Source organism: Carassius auratus, chromosome 14 (assembly GCF_003368295.1).
Source record: "Carassius auratus strain Wakin chromosome 14, ASM336829v1, whole genome shotgun sequence".
Lineage (NCBI taxonomy): Eukaryota > Metazoa > Chordata > Actinopteri > Cypriniformes > Cyprinidae > Carassius > Carassius auratus.
The window spans coordinates 20,737,043-20,754,242 of record NC_039256.1 but is presented as its reverse complement, the minus strand read 5'-3'; the positions used below and the strand labels follow the sequence as shown (position 1 = coordinate 20,754,242).

General features: G+C 37.0%; 1 protein-coding gene across 1 annotated transcript in view; it reads right to left on the bottom strand.

Moving 5' to 3' along the window:
- LOC113113317 (glypican-3-like) overlaps positions 1-17,200 on the bottom strand; it is a 117,628-nt gene that overhangs the window by 5,276 nt on the left and 95,152 nt on the right. The window contains exon 7 of the mRNA XM_026279436.1: positions 16,953-17,157. Within this exon, the coding sequence (XP_026135221.1) occupies positions 16,953-17,157 (205 nt within the window). The remainder of the gene's footprint in view (positions 1-16,952; positions 17,158-17,200) is intronic.

Here is a 17,200-nt window from a genome sequence, read left to right as displayed (position 1 = left end):
CAAGTCTTAAAAGAAAAAGAGAAAAATATTATCTGGACCCACGATGCAGAATATAGGATTGTATCAAAAGAGTTTGTAATAATACTGTTGGTTAAATAAAGCTATTATTTGGCTTCATATTGATCGACTGGCTCTGAGTCCGTTCTTTTTAGTGAATCAAAACACATTCCATACAATCTGTGAAGTCCAGTTCCTGAATTAATGATTTTAATGAGTCTAATGATTCTTTCTAGAAAAGCAAACATATACAGGGTCTGCTACTAGTGTGGTCTGATTTTTGAACAAATTACTTCAATGAGTCGGTTCTTTTGAGTAAATCAAACACATGCTATATAACCATGTTTATTCTGATTCCCAAACAAATGACTCTAGATCTGTAATTCTTAGTGAATCAAACACATGCAGCAAAATCAGTGTAGGCTGAATCCAGACTGAATGACTCTCACAAGTTGGTTCTTTTCAGAGAATCAAACACATGCTATAACCAAGTGTAGCACGATTTCCAAACTGTTATTTTTAGTGAATCAAACACAATCCTGAATTAACGAGTCTTAATAACTGGGTTTTTTTTAGTGAATCAAACTAATTCTGAACAATCAGTGTAGTCTAGTTCCTGAATGAATGATTCTAATGAGTCTGTTCTTTCTAGTAAAGCAACTAGTGTACTAGTGTAGTCTGATTTCAAACAATTACTTTAATTATATGGTTCTTTTGAGTAAATCAAATACATTCTATATAACCAAGTATAAAATGATTTCCAAACAAATGCCTCTGAGTCTGTTCTTTTTAGTGAATCAAATACTGTCCAAACAATCACTGAACAAGTGACTCTTACGTATCAGTTCTTTTAAGTGAATCAAACACATGCAGCACAACCATTGTAGCCTGAATCCAGAATGAATTACTTTAATTGAGCTGTTAATTGTTAGTTGTATTGTTAGTTGTTGAAAATGTAATTAACAGTTCACGTATCTACTATTAATGTTTGTGTTTTCTGAACAAATAAATAAATAGATGTTTACATTTTACTCAACTGCAATGTCATTAAAATGTTCAGTACATTTTTTCTTGTGAAATTTATTATATAGAATGTATTGTGAATATGCACTTTTTAAGATGTTTATAACCTATGATTATAACAGAACTTATTATGCTTATTCAGTCTGGAAAAATAACTAATTTCAATCTAATAACCCAGTATTCAGCTGTGTTTTGTTGTTGTTGGTTACTGGAGTGAGTGAGGAATACGGCAGCATTCCACCTTCTAATATTCCATCTAACAATCTTTTTTCTGCACTTAAACTTAAACATCTTTTTATTTATCTCGGCATCTACAGATGAGGTGTACTGTCTGGTCAATGTCAGCCATGAGGTGAGACATAAACTATGAGGTGAAAATTTGAAAAAGGAAAGCGGATATCAGTAATAAAGTCAAGTATGGAGAGGCACGCCAGCTATGTGTCCCCTATGAAGAGTCCATCTAAACTGAGGAGAATCGTATTCGTTCAACACACAGATGAGTTATTGCATGTATATACGCACATGCTCTCCTGCCTCTTCTACATACCGTACATTCCTGTTCTCAGTCTGACATAACTAAACCATACAGGCAATATACAGAGAAAACATGAAAGATTTAAAAATGGAAATATAAAAAAAAATCTCCAAATTGAAAACATTTACATGTAAAACAGACATAAAAAGAACAAGAAAAGACATCAAGGTCACTGAAATGTACAAATGTTCAGATTATCTCAAAGTGCTAAACATGCCCTCTGGTTACTTTTCAAATCATGCTGGTGAATATGATTATCAGATTTTACAAATACTCATGGAGTTCATGTCAACATTGAACGCTGCTGGGGATCAAACCAAATAAAAACATTTCTCAACTCACATTCCTTTTTTTCACAGTTCAATCTTTCAACCAAATCAAGCTTAAAAATTATGAAATTAAACAAACTGATTTTTTTTAAACACATATACATATATATATATATCACCTTTTAAAAAGTAATTTACAAAAAACAAATGTCATACCTAAAACAGAACTACAAAAATAAGAAAATTAAATGCATGAAACATGGTATATTATTCTCAACATCTTAGATTGCCCTTACATTTCTTTCATCTATGTTTTTAAATGTTGTATTTTTTCATAAATCTATTTAAACCTTTTTTTCTGTAATAGAATCTTATTTGCCAATTATCTGAATTCTTTTGAGCTCATTTAATTATCCAAATTTCCAGGATGAGACAAGTATTTTCACCCCACTATACATGCATACAAACACAATAACGGAACATAAACAAATGCAATCTGTGTTTATCATATAGTGATTACTCAACACAGTGGGAGATTTTTAATTATAGACACTTGGACCCGGTCCGTTTGTTACTATTCTCTGCATCTTGAATAAAATTGACAGGAAAGAATGTATTAATCTCATCTACTAAGATCAAATGCCATATTTAAATAACCTCCACACCACACTGCCTCCCTTCGTTTGAGGGGAATTTTAACCCAACAGGGAGGAAGTCCACCATTTGGGCCAGCGGCTGTGGTAGTGGTGGGATCAACAGGAAGGCATGTGACTTAATTAATTCTAAGCCATGAACTCAGCATGCCAGCCAGTGAGAACCAGGCCTAGAGCAGGAAAAGAGATGGAGGCCTTCTCTAAGGGGGTCCTCTGGATGCCCGAGGGCCCATTTCAGCACAGTCGACTTTAAAACAGAGGAAGAAGGCAAATAAATAAAGCCTCAGCGTTGAAACCTCCTTGAGATTTCTGTGCAATTACGACAGAGCTTGAACGCGCGCCAGAGAACGATTAACTTCTACTTTCCCTCAGTCCACTGACAAGCCAGCGGTTAGACATTCCACGGGCCCTGAAAGGCCGATTTTTCATTGTGACAGCGGCACACTGTACCACTAGACCAATTAAAGCCGAGGTGTAATTCAATACAGCTTTCATACACACTACACACTAAATCAGACGAGATGTGTTAGTGGGTACAGGCAGTAAAGTGAGGATTGTGTGTGCGAGGTTATTGTTTGCCGTGTGACTACAGAGAGGTGAAAATAAAACCCAAAATGTTCATAATAATAAGAGGAATGGAGAGTATGGAAATGATATAGAGTGCAAACCATGTATAACCCAGCTCCACAATGTGACTAATAATATCCTGTTATAATGAGCCGCGAACACGTGCAAATAATGATGTGAGTGAAGGGATCCACAGAATGGTTGAGGGTCCAGTTGACTCTTGTTTTGGATCTGATATCCACACAATGGCAATTAGTGGGATGGATGTGTGGAGGCTGGTATGCTTAATATAGAAAACAGACAATCCAGCCGACAACGAATGAGCATGAGATAGCACAAAGTCCCTATCGGTTTTCAGCAGTATCAGTCTCCAGGGGTCTCTGCCATGCAAGCGGAGCTCTGACTGGCTTTATCACAGAGTTACGAGCTCCAGTTACGACATGGGTCAGAGGTCAACAGTCAGCCATTGATTGGTAATGGTGGGCTTGGACCGGCTCAATGGCCGCAGTGCAGTACATCACAGGCACAGCAAACAGGAACACACAAACAACTTTTAAATATTTATTGCAGCCCGACTGCTTTAGAAGACTAGTTTGTTTCAAGGCCTGCTTAAAGAAGATTTATAAGCTCTTAGTGTTTAAAAAGAGATGACGGTGTTGTTTAAGTGTCTAATACTATATGCTTCGCTCATCTAAACTCAAGAGGATTATCTTTGTTCTTCCCAACAACTTCTAAACAACAAACAAACTGCTACACACAGTATAGTATGTGTAGAATTCTTAGTAGTGTGTTTCCTACTATTACTACAACAATTGTTTGGGTTAGAGATTTTAACAACTTTGTCATATATCTCAGAACAACATTTGACATTAAAATGACATTTTGTTGATATTTATTTCTTTGTCTATTAGCTTTGCCATGTACACTACTAGTCAAAGTTTGGGGTTGTTTTTTTTTAAATAAGTTTCTAAGGCTGCATTTATTTGATAAAAAAAAAATAAATTGTGAAATATTGTTACAAATTAAATGAACAGTTTCTGTGGTAATATATTTTTAAATGTAATTCATTTTTGAGATGCAAAGCTGAATTTTTAGCATCATTATTCTAGTCTTCAGCATCACATAATCCTCAGAAATAATTCTAATATGCTGGTTTGGTGCTCAAAAAACATGTCTTCTTATTTTTTGATGAACAGAAAGTTCAAAAGAAAAGCATTTATTTGAAACAGAAATCTTTTGTAACATTATAAAATCTTAAAGGGTTAATTATGTGTCATTAATCACTTACCCCCATGTCGTTCCAAACCCGAAAAAGCTTTGTTTGTCATCCGAACACAATTTAAAATATTCTGGATGAAAACCGTGAGGCTTGAGACTGTCCAATAGACTGACAAGTAAGTTAAACTGTCAAGGTCCAGAAAAGTATGAAAAGCATCGTCAGAATAGTCCATCTGCCATCAGTGATTCAACCGTAACGTTATGTAGTGACGAGAATACTTTTTGTATGCGAATAAATACAAAATAATTACTTTATTCAACAATTCCTTTGTCAACAGTCTCCTCTGTGTCTCTCCACATCACTCAAACTGCCTACGCCCTTCTGTGTCCTCCGCACCACAAGGATGCGCTGTTTCTACGTATATTAATGCTTTTATTTGAAAGAAAACAGCACATCCTTGTGGCACAACTGACACAGAATTACTGAATAAAGTTGTTATTTTTATTTGCTTACAAAAGGTATTTTTGTCATGTCATAACTACAGTTGAACTACTGATGGCAGGTGGACTGTTCTGATGATGCTTTTCAGACTTTTCTGGACTTTGAAAGCGTTATTTACGTTATTTACAAAATATCTTAAATTGTGTTCCGAAGATGAACGAAGCTTTTAAGGGTTTGGAACGACATGGTGTGATTAAAGTGATTAATGACAATTTTTTTATTTTGGGGAGGAGTATCCCTTTAATAGGTCACTTTTGTCCTGTCTTTACAAAGAGCATTATTTTCTTTAAAAAGATCTTTGAACATCTGTGTGTATTTCTGCTTTTTGCAATAAAATCACTTTTATGCCCATCAAGTGTAACCCTAGAGCAATACTCTGGGCTGGGCAATAAGACTCTGTTTGCTTTGTATCTTAATGTCTGTCGGGAAAGGATATTGATATAAAACAATTGGAAATGAAAATGTCCCATTTGACACCTGCGCAGCATTCAGCATGCTTTATTGGTTTCAGACAGTGCATCTAAATCACCATAATCACCCATAAAAGCCAAGTCAGTAGCACAGTCTAATGATACTTTGTGATTTATAATAAAGTGTCTTTATATATGATACTTAAACTGCTATGAAAATAAAAAGATATCTGGAAAGATTCATAATCAGATGTCCTGATATCTAAAGGACATTCATGCTGAAGGAATGCTCTCTTACATTTTTGTCATTTTGTGTGTCTTCATAACCCCGACCCCACAAATGTAGCAGCAGTGTAAAGCAGTATTGGCCACATTCATAAGAAGCACCTGTGTTTGGAGACATTCCGTCTACTTATCTAGTCCTGGAGAACACCTGTAAGGCAGACAGCAGCTCCAGAATAAACACAGCAACTGTATGTCCAGGTGGAGGTCTGTCTGGAAGTTGGCAGCGATCCTGCGCTGTCTGATGGACTGCATTTCAAATCTTTTTGAATCTCTCTAAAGAGCTATTAGATTTTGATGAATGTCCTACGCGGAGGCTGTATACATTGTTAACTATGTAGGCCAGACTGATGAGAGGCATGTTTTCGTTTTGTGAGTATTTCAACGGAACCATAATTCTATAAGGACTGAGCTTATATGTGTACACCTCGTGCCAAATGAGCTCTTAGTTTAGAAATCTAGTTATATTACATTTAATGAAGGAAATGTGACTCTTCACCAGTGCATGATGCTAATATGTTGTGGCTGGTTTGTAGGATGTTATGTTGTTGCTGAGTAGTTGCTTGCTAGCTGCTGCAAACTGCTACATACTTGTTAAGCAGCTGCCAAAGTGTTTTGATTGGTTGCTAGGGAACTTTGGTTAGTTGATAGGTGGTTGCCTACTCTGGCCCAAGCCAAAAGATCCTACCTTAAAGTGAAGGCTACTTTCTCAATTAACTCAATGTACATTTTCTTAACCCTCGCCCCCCACCCCCCAATTTACTTTCTTCAAAAAGCCACAAGATTTGAGGGATTTTTTAACTTTATTTCCTCTTGAACCATTATGATAGTTATTTGGTATTTGCTATATTGCAGGTAGTATTAGGTGGAAGGACATCTAAAAGATTGTAAAGAGAACATTTTAAAGAGCATTTTATTGGACAACATTCTATGCAAAAGTGTTTTCCTAGAAGAGAGAGACTGCTAATGTTGCAACTGTTGCGAGGATCATGTGACACTAAAGACTGGAGTAATGATGCTGAAAATTCAGCTTGCATCACAGGAATAAATTACATTCTAAGATATGTTAAAATAAAAAATTATTTTTTTAATTATAATGATATTTCACAATGTTACTGTATTTAAAAAACATTTAAACAAGTTAAAAAATCAGAAATGTATATCATATATAAAATATGTTATTACAGCAGCTTCTACACCTCTGTATATACAAAACAAGTCTCTCTGTGCTCTCTGTAAACACATTATATGCTCCCACATACAGCACGGAGTCTCGGGCTGCTGCTGCTGCTTCTGGAGAGGACAGAGGGAGGAATGTGAGCGTATGTCTCCACACCCATCACCCTGACCACAGGCCCACTCCAGCAGGCAGCCAGCAGCTAGCCAAGAAAAACTAGCCAGCCATGAGGAGGCCAAGACACAGTTACAGAGCCCTGAGACACAGCTAAAGCACATCCAGACACAACTAGAGGACACAGAGATTCCGCTACTGCACACTGATTAATAGCAATGCTGTTATGTTGTTTACAGTAGCAGCAATGGTTCCTTTGCTTGGGATATGCTTGGGAGATCATTAAGAAAGGGTTTTCTGGATGACATGTAAGACGACCAATCACAATTGGTATATTTAGATTTTTTTGACAGTTGATTTGTTTTGCCGGCGCCAATACCAATAGCGCTATTGCCTCTGGGCACCCTGAGTTCGAGTCTCGGCTCGCGGATCTTTCCCCTTTATTTTGATAAAGGGGAAATAAATAAATAAACCAGCAAATATGCATTTAATCAAAAGAAACAGTAATTTTAGATATTTAATTTTAATTGATAATTTTACAAAAAACATTTTATTACAAATAAATGCTGGCCTGCACTTTTCTCACTATTAACCAATTGCTTATTAGCATGTCTATTATTAACATATAGTCTATTTATTAGTGCTTATAAAGCACATATTCTGCACGACCATACTCTACATTCTAATCCTACCCAATACCTAAACTTAACAACTACTTAACTAACTATTAATAAGCAGCAAAATGGCAGTTTATTGAGGCAAAGGAAACAGGCAACGGTTTGTTAATGATGCGAATTGGACTTTAAAATAAAGTGTGACCAAATTAAGTTCTTTTTAATTTTCTTTTCATCATCCTGAAGAATCCTAAAAAAATTAAGCAACACAACTGTTTATAACAGGAATAAACTTTTACTGTATTATTTTTACTGTATTTTTTATCCAATAAATGCAGCCTTAAAGCATAAGCATAAAAGTCTTAAATATGAAATCCTTTTGCATTGAAAAGTATTTAATCAATATATGGCTAAGGAAGTCAAAAGGTCTGAAAACAATTAGATTTTTTTTGGAGGTAAATTATTAAAAACTCTTTAGCAATGACAGACTAACACAGTATAAGAATGTATGTTTGAAGATATTTTTTCTTTGTGAACCGTCCTAACCCCATGTCAGCATTCCCCATCAGCTCTTCAATGGGTGCCATTGTGGGGCAAATTCAAGTCAACACATATTAATTAGCACAACCCAGTGTGAGCGAGGCCACTGGTGTCAGCTATAGTGCTCCTCTCACTTAATCTCCACATAATTAGATCTTCTCAAACATATTTTTAGCTCTAAAGTTCAGATTAGACACAGAAAGAAAAATGGACACGCACAAAACAAAGAGGGATCAACGAGATTCAGAGACAGATCTTACCACAGTGGGAATACGAGTTGCTCATGGTGCAAAGGCCAATTAGCTGAGCTGATGGCATACATGAACTCACAACTCAGAAACGCTTGTAAAAATGTTCCATTAATTTCTTCCATAGAAAAAAATAAAAATAAAAAGATAAGCTTAGTGATGTCTTTTATTTTGCACTTCCTCATCATCATAGTTTCATTCATGGTTTCACGTCATATGATCTGTATCCCAATCGTTTCCTGGGTCATGTTCTCACTGGTTCATTGTCTTACTATCTTGTCATCAGTTCTGTCTTCTCACTGGTTCACAGTCATTGTCTTGATATCTTTTTCTATTCTGTCATTGGTGGTTTTTGTCATGTGTTCCCCGGAGATTTGTCATGTATTGAAGAAATTTATGCTGTTCTGTATCCACGTGTTAGGTCATTGTTTACTGTCAAGCTCATAGCTCATCCATTTGCTTCATGTCTCGGATTTGTTTGTTTTTTGTTTTTTTGTAATAACTCTCAGGCTTCCTTCACTATCCTCTTGCTTTAATGTGACAACATCACCTTTGTCAGTCTTTGAAGCCAGGCTACCGCATACAACAATGTTTGGTGAGATGCCATAAACTCCCAACCACTATGTTAAGCCTTCCTCAATGGGAAGGACTGTAAATGTAATCCATCCAGCTCTTGTGCATATCGAGTCAGGCACTGTTTACACAAATGCTGGTTAGGTATCATTATTTCTCTGTGTATGTGGTTATCTGTTAAGTGCATACGGGTTGTGTGTGTGTGTGAGTGTGTGTGGGGAGGGATTGTTGTTTATATACAGAGGAAGAAATAAGGACCCCTTGTAGAAGGAGCCAGATCCACTGGGCTGTTTCTCATGGCAAACTTCCTCTCTCTGTGATCAGGATTATTTGCAGATGCGATGGTGCCATTGCTTCTTTCTCAAAGAGAAAAAAAACACCATCTGCTCTCTTTTCCAGTTTACTGATCTCACTTTTCTCATGTTGGAAACAGCCTTAATCTAACTCTACAGGTCACAAGAGCTGAGAATTTACCATTTTTCATTTGTAAGGTGAGAAATCTTAACATCCTAGAATTGAATTTGAAGTTTGAATGCGTCAGTGCCCTTTCATTCATTCATAATTTCTCCTATCGTGTTTTACTGAAATAGGCCATTTAGGTTGGGAATCTCATGACAGATTTTAAATTTTTAGGTGAACTATCCCTTTAAGAGAACCTAAGATATAATAATTTCTAAAGTTACTTAATGCAAAACAATTAACAAATTAAGAAAGAGAGCAAAGGAACAGAAACAGGAAGTGGCACACCGGTAAACCAGATGGATCTAAAACTACATTAGGATGTTAGAGAATGCTGGAAAACATATTATCCATAAACAACCACCATGTTTCTCTACCATTAAAAGGTTTGAAATTAAAGGTCCCCTTCTTCATGATCCCATGTTTTAAACTTTAGTTAGTGTGTAATGTTCTTGTTAGAGTATAAATAATATCTGTAAAATGCTAAAGCTCAAAGTTCAATGCCAAGCGAGATATTTTATTTAACAGAATTCGCCTACAAAAAACGACCCGTTTGGACTACAGCCCTCTAGTTCCTGCAGTAATGACGTCACTAAAACAGTGTTTTGACTAACCTCCGCCCAAATACACAAAAAGGGGGCGTGGTCTTGTTGCGCTCCGACAGAGAAGGAGGAAGAGCTGCGTGTGTGTTTGTCCATGTTGTTGAAACGCTGTTATTTTCATTTCTGAGTCCAAACATCTTTGTTTGGCCTACCGAGGGACGCTGTACTTGGAGATTAATGTTTACAATTTATGTTTAACTCGGTTCTCGAAAATTATAATCCACATGTAAAACTATGTGCAGCACATTTTGCTGAGGACAACTTCCTCAATCTCAATCAGTTTAATGCCGGATTCGCACAAAGATTATTCTTGAAAGATGGAGCAGTTCCCTCTTTGTCTGGAGAAGGCGTTGTTTATGGACCACAACCGTAAGCGTATTTTATTATTTAAGTTTAACAGTTTCTGTAAATTATTACACAAAGGGCAACGCTGTTTAGCTTTGTTAACTAGATGTTAGAGCTGTACAAAAAAATGAATGCGATTTTCATGTGCATCTTGTCAGTAAAAACGCTCCCGTGATCAAAAAGTACATCTCCAGCACATGCGTTCTAGCCCAATCACGTTAGCAGGAGGGCAGTGCACGCTCAGCTGCTGTCGAATCACAACACAGTAACTGCTGGCCCAATCAGAACTCGTTACGTATTTCTGAAGGAGGGACTTTATAGAACAAGGAAGTCATCAGCCCGTTTTTATGACAGTGAAAACAGAGGTAAACAGATAGGTGAATTGTGTGAAAAATACTGTGTTTTTTACACGCAAAACATGAAGACGTTTTATTGGTTTTGGTCTTACTGGGTTGACATTCACCATATATAACAGGAAGCTAAAGATAACTGAAAAATGACTTTACTCTTGTTCATTTCCTGAACATTTTGGCCCTGTTCATTTCCAAGTGTGTTTCAAGTTGATTTTCCACATTACACTGAGCAGACATCTGTGTTGTCTGTAGCTCCAAGCACCTGGGCCACTGCAGCCAAACATCTGCAGTCCAAACACCATTGAATATGCCCTTACACACACAAACATGACATGCATTCCCATACCTGCATACAAATGCACATTCACACACGTACACACTGTTTATCTAAATCAGGACGCACTGGAGACTTTTGTTCTTGTATAAACCTAAACATAAATATTGCAGATTAACTCAAACTCTAAATCCATCTTTAAAATTAAATAAATACATTAAAATAGTGGTATTTTTTATTAAATAGATTAAGATAACTTAATGTAACCATGTAAATTTAATCAGATTAATGTATTTGGGAATGCTTTATAAGTTAAGGTTCACATAACATTAGTTAAAGCAACAGTTATCATTAGCTAATGCATTAATAATTTATTATAAATAATATTATTATTAATTAAATTACATTAAATAAAAACAGGCAACAAATGTATTACAGTATTTCATAAATCTTGATTTAGTTAATTAACATACAATTGTTCAATGTTAGTTCAAAGATCAGGTCTAATAAATTATAGAAACAGATACAAATTTGGATTTTAATAAATGAGTAAATAACAGGAAATGTACATTAAATAAGATTAATATTTTTTTTTATTGTTAGTCCATGTTAACTAAGGTAGATAAATAATGTTATCAAATGAAACCTTATTGTAACGTGTTACCAAAATAACATTTAACAATTGTGTAACATTGACAAATAAATTGTGCCATAAAATGGTATTAATTAACATTAATACATTAAAAACACAATGGAATTAAAAGTATATTGGGTTACACTTTATTTTAATATGTAATATTAATGAACGAGGATAATGGTTACTTACATGTAATTATGCATCATTTATTGTTATTATAATAGTAAGTAATGTGTAACCAAAAGTTTTAAAGTCTTACCAAAGGACACCTTAAAAAAGTGTTACCGTATATTTACATATTAATATTAACTATGAATAAATGCTGTAAAAAAAAGTAGTTCATTATAAGTTTATGCCTCATGTTAACTAATTGAACCTCAAAGTAAAGTGTTACCAAAAACTTTAATTTAGTTTATTTATAACTCATTTCCACAAAAGGGAGATGTTTCCATATTTAACTAGCTTAGATTTCTCCTCAAAGCAGAGCTAATTAAACCCACCCACTCACACACACACACACACACACACACACACAGACACACTCACATAAAAGTATACTTCCTCACATAAACACAAACTCACACGAGTTCACAAACACAGATTGACAGCGCATGCTACTAACACTAGGCAGGCCGGCCGGCCTCATAGCAGCTTGTTTACAGCTGTGGCACAGAGCGGCTGCAGAAAGCCTGTGCTGTAATGGAAAACGTGTGCTTTGCTCCTCACCTATCAGGTGCTAGAGGTCAGAGGTGACACATGGAGCCTGTTAGCATTCCAACCCCAACATCAGAGGAAGGATGAAACTATTTATGCTGCGAAAAAAAAAGTGCTTGCTTTTGAATGCTTGCGCCTGTAGTTTACCTCACAAATTCACACCATCCATCACAAAATTTCCTCTCCTCTCCATCTCTCTTACTCTCTCCATATCTTATATATTAGACCTGAGACTAGAGCCCTGCCCAGGCTCTCACAGCGAGCTGTGTGTTTCACATTACAGGAATATTTCCACATTGTATTTTGCTAACCCTCGCCTGCTGATAAAGGGCCAAAGAGCTTCAAAGAAAAAATGCTCCTCAGCACTTACAGTGACCAAACGTCTGCTGAGCACTGGAAAATAACAACAGCTCTTTTGACAGGGCCCATGCTGTGCGGCGGAGTGGTCAAGGCTGCATACTCCGACCGGCTCTCTCCAAAATCCCCCGACTCCAGGGGTTTGGCCTTTCGGTGATAGCTACATTCATCAACTCCTCCTGGACTCCTCTTTGATAAAATGAGAAGGGAACCAAGGAGCGCAGAGAGGGTGGGAAATGTCAGGAAAGCAACTAAGCACTTGCATCAGATAGGCTGAATGAGATACTTTGTTTGGAGACACAAAATGGGGTGATCGTTCAGGGTCTGGGTGGAGAAAAAGATGAGAAAGTGTGATAGAAAGGGGCGGAAGCTCATAAAGAAAAAATCTATCTGTACAGTATACTATACAGTTTCTATTCAGTATTACATCAGTTTGAAAGATAATTACTTTATAATTAATAAAAAATGTATTAACCTAGCTTAATGTTAATTTATAAATATACTATTGTTGTTTATTATATTTCGTATTCATTCACAATACATTAATGTGAAAATATAATTCCTTATTATAATTATATGGAGCTTTAAAGGGTTAAACATGTTCTGGTATGCATTTAGAAATAAACATCAACCAAGATTAATAAAATGCTATAAAAAGGTCACTGTTTATTGTTAGTTTATAATACCAACTGCATGATCTAATGTTAACAAACCGAACCATATTGTGAAGTATTGAGCCGTTTCACTTTGTATCACTCTGACTGTTTGTGTTCGTGGCATTTCAGTCTCTGTGTTGTTCTTTGAAAACACTTGACTCCGCTTTTGCTTCTTTTTGCAACTATTTATGTTGGCACCGAAAAAATAAACTTAATAACTAGCCAGTTATTCATTATTAATGTCTTGTTTATAGAACTGCTTTATAAACTATATATCACACTTGGAACAGCTCTGTTGTACGAAAATCTGTCATTTGCTAACAAAGAAATAAACCGATTTTTAAAAAAACAACAACATATGTTTAAAATCATGCACACTAACATAAACCACTCTGAGATCACATGATTGTCCAAAATCCCAGGCATTGACCGCAGAGGACAGGATGGATTCCCATTTTGTTATACACTTATTGTGATGTATACACTTATTTTATAAAAAGTTTACGCCATACTGACATCAATATTTCAGTTTTAAACAACTAGAGTATCTCATATAAACCATTTCTCATGAAGCATTATTAAATATGTGATAACAGCATGTTTGATTAGTGCTGGACTGCACCGCCGCTCACATAATCTTGTCCTTAGCGGGCAGCTGACATTAAAGCGAGTGTGGTGAGGCAGATGACACGACCTCAGCGCCGGGGTGTGTGCACAGGACACACACACAGCCCGTGTCCAGGAATAGCTCTGCTGGCCTGGAATGCATGGGCTGGTATGGGGGTTGGGGGCAGTCCTGGGGGGCGAGTAGGCCTGGAATCTCTTCCCAGAGCGAATGACGATTTATCAGTCAATCTGGATCATTCAGAACATCCACAAAATTACTGTCCAGCTGACAGCTTTGATTTACGGAGGGGTCTGGGCCCGAGGTGCGGCCTGTCTGCACCTAGTTGTTGTTCAGTCCGTCACACTCCCCAGGCCCCTGCACAGTGCTGAAGCTGCGTCGCTTTTGAGAAACCAGATCTACGTCGTCCATCTCAGCACACCAGGCACAGACAGGACTTCCATTAGTAAACCTGCCTATGGATGACCTTCAGCATTCTGGCTTCCTGACCCCTCACCGAACGACCAAAATGGGATGAAAAGACAGCAGGGCTGAACTGCAACTATCTGCTGTTATCTGTGTACCTGTTTCATCAGAGGCCTAAAGGTTTACACTAAAACAAACAAATGTATTTGAACAATACTTGAGCAAGAATATTGGTCAAATATTGAACAACATTTAGGTATGACTGTAAACTGCATTGGTATGACAAAACTTTGAACATAATATTAGCCGAATAGGAGTTGTAAATGCATAAACAGCAGAACTGATTACTACTGTTTTTGAAAGTTAAAGGGATAGTTCACCAAAAATGAAAATTACCTCATGATTTACTCACCCGCGAGCCATCCTAGGTGTATATGGCTTTCTTCTTTTAGATGAATACAATCTGAGTTAAATAAAAAGATAATAATAATGTCCTGGCTCTTCCAAACTTCATAATGGCAGTGAATGGGTGTCAAGATTTTAAAACCCAAAAAAGTCCATCCATCTATCATAAAAAGTGCTCCACATGTAGTGAACTGATGCATTTATGTAAGAAAAATATCAATGGAATGCCAATTTTCTTGGAATGCGTGCATGTTAGCAGAAGCTAGAGATTATGGTTTATAAAGTTTAAAATATGGATATTATTCTTACAAAAATGCATCGATTCACTTCAGAAGGCCTTTATTAACCCCCATGGAGCCATGTGGAGCACTTTTTAGGCTGGATGTGCATTAATTTGATTCAAAATCTCGACCACCATTCACATTATAAAGCTTGGAAAAGTGAATTTTTTTAAAATATAATTCTGATTGTATTAGTCTGAAAAAGAAAGTCGAATACACCGATGTCTTGAGGGTGAGTAAATCATGAGGTGATTTTTATTTTTGTGTGAACCATCCATTTAATCGCCCTTGTTATAGTTAACAGCCTCGTCTGATATTTAAAAATGACTTGAAATGTCTTAAAAATGTAGCACTCATGCCTTTATGCTGAAAAAGCAGCAAGAAAAGATTTTTGGTAACACATACACTATTATAAACAACTTTTCCCTCAATAAACTCCTCATTTGCTTGTCTGCCTAACAAAGGTAGTTGTTAAGTTTAGGCATGGGGTCGGATTAAGGGATCCAAAATATGGTCATACAGAATAAAACTGTACCTAATTAACACACAGAATCAACACAGGGCTAAACATACTGTATTACCATTAACCATATTAGCAGATTAACTTGTGAAAACCTCAAAGTTTGCACAGCCTCTGACATCAACAATAAGAGATATCAGAAGTGATTTCTCTTCCCTCCTAAGTGTCCTAACCTGAATGATTTATTGTATGGTTGTTTTTTTATTATTAGCATTTAGCATTGTTTTGCCCTGCTGTCCACAATGCTTTTGGAACAATACTGTGATTCATTCTTCGGTCGCGACCCACCGACCTAACATACACACACACATACACACGCACACACACAAACAAACAAACAGAGATTGAGAGAGGACTGGAGAAGAGGAGTGGGATATAAAATTCCAAGACAGGAAAGATATATCGCCAACTGTTCATCCCAGAGCCCAAGACGCATTCTCTTCATTCTTAATAATTAAAGCAGTAAATCTTCTGCAAGAGGGAGGGAGGACACACACACAAACACCACCGGCTCAGAAGTTCAGAGAGCTTTCAGACCTCAGCACTTGATGCTGGACGTTTTATCACTGCTTCACTTCCTCTGTGTAAATTTGAGTGCTGATATGTGCATTATCCTGTCCTTTCACATGTGCTTTAAGTGGGATTCTCAGTGTAACCCTGGGCCCCTTGCGGCGCTACCCTGAGAGCCTAAATCTCTGCCACAACAACACAGCCAGGATGACAATTCCCTCTGTTGTGTTTGCTCAGCTGGTCCAGCTTTGTCAGTCAGTATCAAACTCCTTGTTCCTGCCCTTCTACTGTTATTCTTTGCCTCTGTTTAGTTTCTTTGCACTAACATGGTTTGTTGGTTCTTTTGTGCTTTGTTTTGCATCAAAGGGAACATCTCCCATGTACCCTGCTTGTTCTCTCGGTCAATGATAGCGTTGTGAGGTCACTGATAATACACGGCTACCTGTAACCTGTGAAGTTAGGGCAACTTTAAAGGGTTAGTTCATCCAAAAATTCTGTTATTAATTACTCACCCTCATGTTGTTTCAAACCCGTAAGACTTAATTTTTTAATGAAATCCGAGAGCTTTCTGACCCTGCATAGACAGCCATACAACTGACATTTTCAAGGCCCAGAAAGGTAGTAAAGACGTTGGTAAAATAGTCCATGTGACATCAGTGGTTTAACAGTAATTTTATAAAGCTATACGAGAAAACTCATATGCAAAATGACTAAATGTAAATTTACTTTTTATGCACATAGAAAACAAAAATAACAGCTTTATTCAATAATGTCTCCTCTTCTGCGTCTTCTATGCACATTCACAAGAATATGACAGCAGATACATGGTGCTGCTGACATCAAATGGACAATTTTAATGATGTCCTTACTACCTTTCTGGGCCTTGAACATGGTGGTTGCGTTAATGTCTATGGAGGGTCAGAAAGCTCTCGGATTTCATCAAAAATATCTTAATTTGTGTTCCAAAGAACTACATGAGGGTTAGTAATTAATGACAGAATTGTAATTTTTTTGTGATCATATCATAGCACCAGTTAAAAACTCCCTGACACTAAAAATGAGTTCCAATAGATGCTATGTCACTGACCTGCAAAAATGCGCAGGCGTTTGCGTCTCGGAGGCGGCCCGAGTCCAGAAACACCAGTACACTCATCTTCATCATCACAGTCCCCGCTTTCTAGACCCTCCTCATCCTCGTCTGCCTGGCCTTGTCCAGCTGGGACTCTCCTCGCAGCGCCCCCTCCTGGTCGAGCCCTCCATCGCTTTTCGGGCAATGTCACCATCTGCAAAAGCTACAGAGAAAAGACGGTTAGCATTGAGGGTGGTGGAAAACTG